This window comes from Pinus tabuliformis, chromosome J, assembly GCF_031772625.1.
Source record: "Pinus tabuliformis cultivar Carrire ecotype Pingquan chromosome J, CPIR1, whole genome shotgun sequence".
Classification (NCBI taxonomy): domain Eukaryota; kingdom Viridiplantae; phylum Streptophyta; class Pinopsida; order Pinales; family Pinaceae; genus Pinus; species Pinus tabuliformis.
Window position 1 is genome coordinate 766,210,446 of NC_142295.1, and position 3,014 is coordinate 766,213,459.

General features: G+C 38.2%; 1 protein-coding gene across 1 annotated transcript; it reads left to right on the top strand.

The window, feature by feature from the left end:
• Positions 1–1,185: 1,185 nt before the first annotated feature.
• Positions 1,186–1,719, top strand: LOC149228970 (pentatricopeptide repeat-containing protein At1g20300, mitochondrial-like). Its single transcript, XM_089380919.1, has one exon. The coding sequence runs from the start codon at positions 1,186–1,188 to the stop codon at positions 1,717–1,719; it is 534 nt and encodes a 177-aa protein (XP_089237045.1).
• The last annotated feature ends 1,295 nt before the right edge of the window (positions 1,720–3,014 follow it).

The following is a 3,014-nucleotide window of genomic DNA, read 5'->3' on the forward strand; positions in this document are numbered from 1 at the left end:
ATTACCATCTCATTTAATTTCAACCGTCATTTTTTAATAAATTTAGCTAGATTAGCAACTAAACACTTTGTTCTTGAATGTAGATGTTTAGGCTGATAGACCCCTTATTTTTAAATGACAACACTTTTCATTTTCGTCTACCCTTCTCCTTTCCAGCTAACATTTTTGCAGAGGTATTTGTGGTCACCCTCCTCTCCGCTTAACAGTTGTGCACCAATATTTTTACGCCGAATTAAGTGCATCATTGTTTTCGGTAGATTTTTCCAGTGGATACACTTGTTATTTCCAGTCACAACATTTTCAGAAGAGGCTCCAACACTATGGTGGATACACTTGTTGTTTCCGGTGGCAACATTTCCGGAAGAGTATGCCAACTTGCGAACGACACTATGTCAATGCAAGACGACTGTCCTTTTTAAGGTAACCCAAACTAATTTAGTACACTCCTGGCTAATTTTGTGAACAATCCAATTACCATTTGAGCATTTCATGCTACTTAGAAAGGAATTCTGGTTGTATCCTCTGCGGGAAACGACAGACCTGATTCTCAAACAGTCGTAAACACTGCGCCATGGATTTTTACAGTTGGAGCAACCTCAATCAACTGGAATTCCTATCAAATGTTGTGTTAAGCAACGGTAAGATTATTGAGGTGAGAACGGGGAAAACAAACCCAAAAATATTATGTTTCTTCATTTTACACAACAATTAGTACTTTCATTTGTTCAACATTTTGCTAATAGATTCGGCCAATATTCAAGAGCATGCCCTGTTTTTACAGAGATAACAGTGAGAATTTCATGCTTGTTGCTAATGGTATTAAAGACTATTTAATAAAGAAGTCGACTAAACCTGCAATAAAATGCAGTTTTGTGTCAATTTCTTGAATTGGGGCAACAATTTTGGAAATCAGACAGATGTAGATAGGTTCTATAACAAACATTTTGTAAAATGCATATTTTAATTTCAGAGAGCACCAAAACCCTTGGTACACCCAAGCACAGCTACAGTTGGGACCATAGCCTCATGTAGAAGCTTTGTAAAATTGGATTTGATAAAATATTAAAGCCTGAAATCACAGCTCAGTTCGTTACCGCTCAAAGAGATCCTGATGTCGCACTAGGGTTCTTCAATTGGACTTCCGAGTAACCTAATTATAGGCACAATAATGTTAATTACCGAGCTATGATTCAATTATTAGGTCCTGCAAAGAAATTTGATGCCCTAAACAATTTACTCGAGGAAATAAGGAAGTCTAGGAGTCGAATCTCTTTGTATGCATTTAATTTTTTGCTGAGAAGCTATATCAGAAGCTGGAGAGTTCAAGATGCAATGCAAGCATATGATCATATGGGGAACCTGGGGCTGAAACCAGATGTGTATGCTTTTAGTTGGCTTATTGAGGCTCTCATCTGGGCAAACCATCCAGACTTAGCCAGAGGGGTCTACTTTGATCTTCGAAAAACTGATCATTATATCAATAAGTTTGTGCTATGCTTGATCGTTGGGGATCTTTGCAGGGGAAATGGCATCAAATTGGCCTGGAAATTACTTGATGAATGGCTTGACAAAGATGAGTTTTCAAACATTTTGATCTTTGTGGAGATTATGAATGGCTTCTGCCAAAAATTGAAGCTTGATGATGCGTTCAAGGTGTTAGTTCAGAGCATACACAACAGATTTGCACTCAGAGACTTAGATGGCAATAGCAAAGAATAATTCCAGGACAGACAAATGGAGAAATAACAAGATTACTCAATCAAAAACAACGAAATAGATAAAATAATCACTGGAGAACATAAATCACTTTGCATTACGTAATAGGCTAGACCTTGGCTTGCTTTCCTTGGCTAGAGAAATTACAAATTTATAGACGCTGAAGAAGGATCTAGAATCCTACATGTGATTTAGATGGAGATCTAGAAACTAATGGCGGTGTAGAAGGATCTAGAATCCTGCATGTGATTTAGATGGATATCTAGAAACTAATAGTGGTGTAGAAGGATCTAGAATCCTACATGAATTTGGATTCACACTTAACATTCTCCCACTTGAAGCCAAATAAGAGTCATGAATCAAGTCACACCAAGTCCTACCATGCCTCTACATAACTCATGTTTATTTCGTGGTAGAATCTTAGTGAGCATATCAACAGGATTCCTATCTGTATGGATCTTTTCCAAGGATAATTTTTCTTCCTCCAACACATGTCGGATCCAATGGTACCTTAAGTCAATGTGCTTGGTTTTTGAATGAAATGATGGGTTTTTTGCCAAGTGAATGGCACTCTGACTATCACAATATAACACATACTTGTCCTATATTCCTTTCTCTCCTAGGAATCGCTGCATCCACAACATCTCTTTACAAACTTCTGTTGCAGCTATGTACTCTGCTTCTGTTGTAGAGAGGGCTACTATTCTTTGTAGCCTTGACACCCAAGATACTATTGCACCTGCAAATGTATACAAATAACCTGTAGTGGACTTTCTGGTGTCCATATCTCCAGCCATATCCACATCTGTAAATCCTTCAAGCACAATCTCATTGTGACCAAAACATAAACAATAATGACTAGTACCCTTGAGATACCCCAAAATCCATTTTACTGCTTGCCAATGTTGTTTGCCTAGATTGGCAAGGAACCTACTCACTACTCCTACTGAATATGCAATGTCTGGTCGTGTGCATACCATGGCATACATCAAACTGCCAACTGCTGAAGCATAAGGAATATTTCTCATCTCTTCTTTCTCCTTGTCATCACTAGGACATAATTGAGTACTCAACTTGAAGTGGGCTGCAAGGGAAGTACCAACTGGCTTGGCATCCCTCATATTAAACCTGTCAAGCACCTTCTTGATATATTTTTCTTGTGACAACCACAACCTTTTGTTTTTCCTGTCACGCATAATCCGCATGCCCAATATCTGTTGTGCTGGTCCCAAATCCTTCATTGCAAATTTGCTACCCAAATATTTCTTCAACCTATTGATCTTATTCTTATCATGCCC

What these genes read in the sequence shown, in the direction of transcription:
- LOC149228970 (XM_089380919.1), top strand. Translation starts at nt 1,186, where the DNA reads ATGATTCAATTATTAGGTCCTGCAAAGAAATTTGATGCCCTAAACAAT.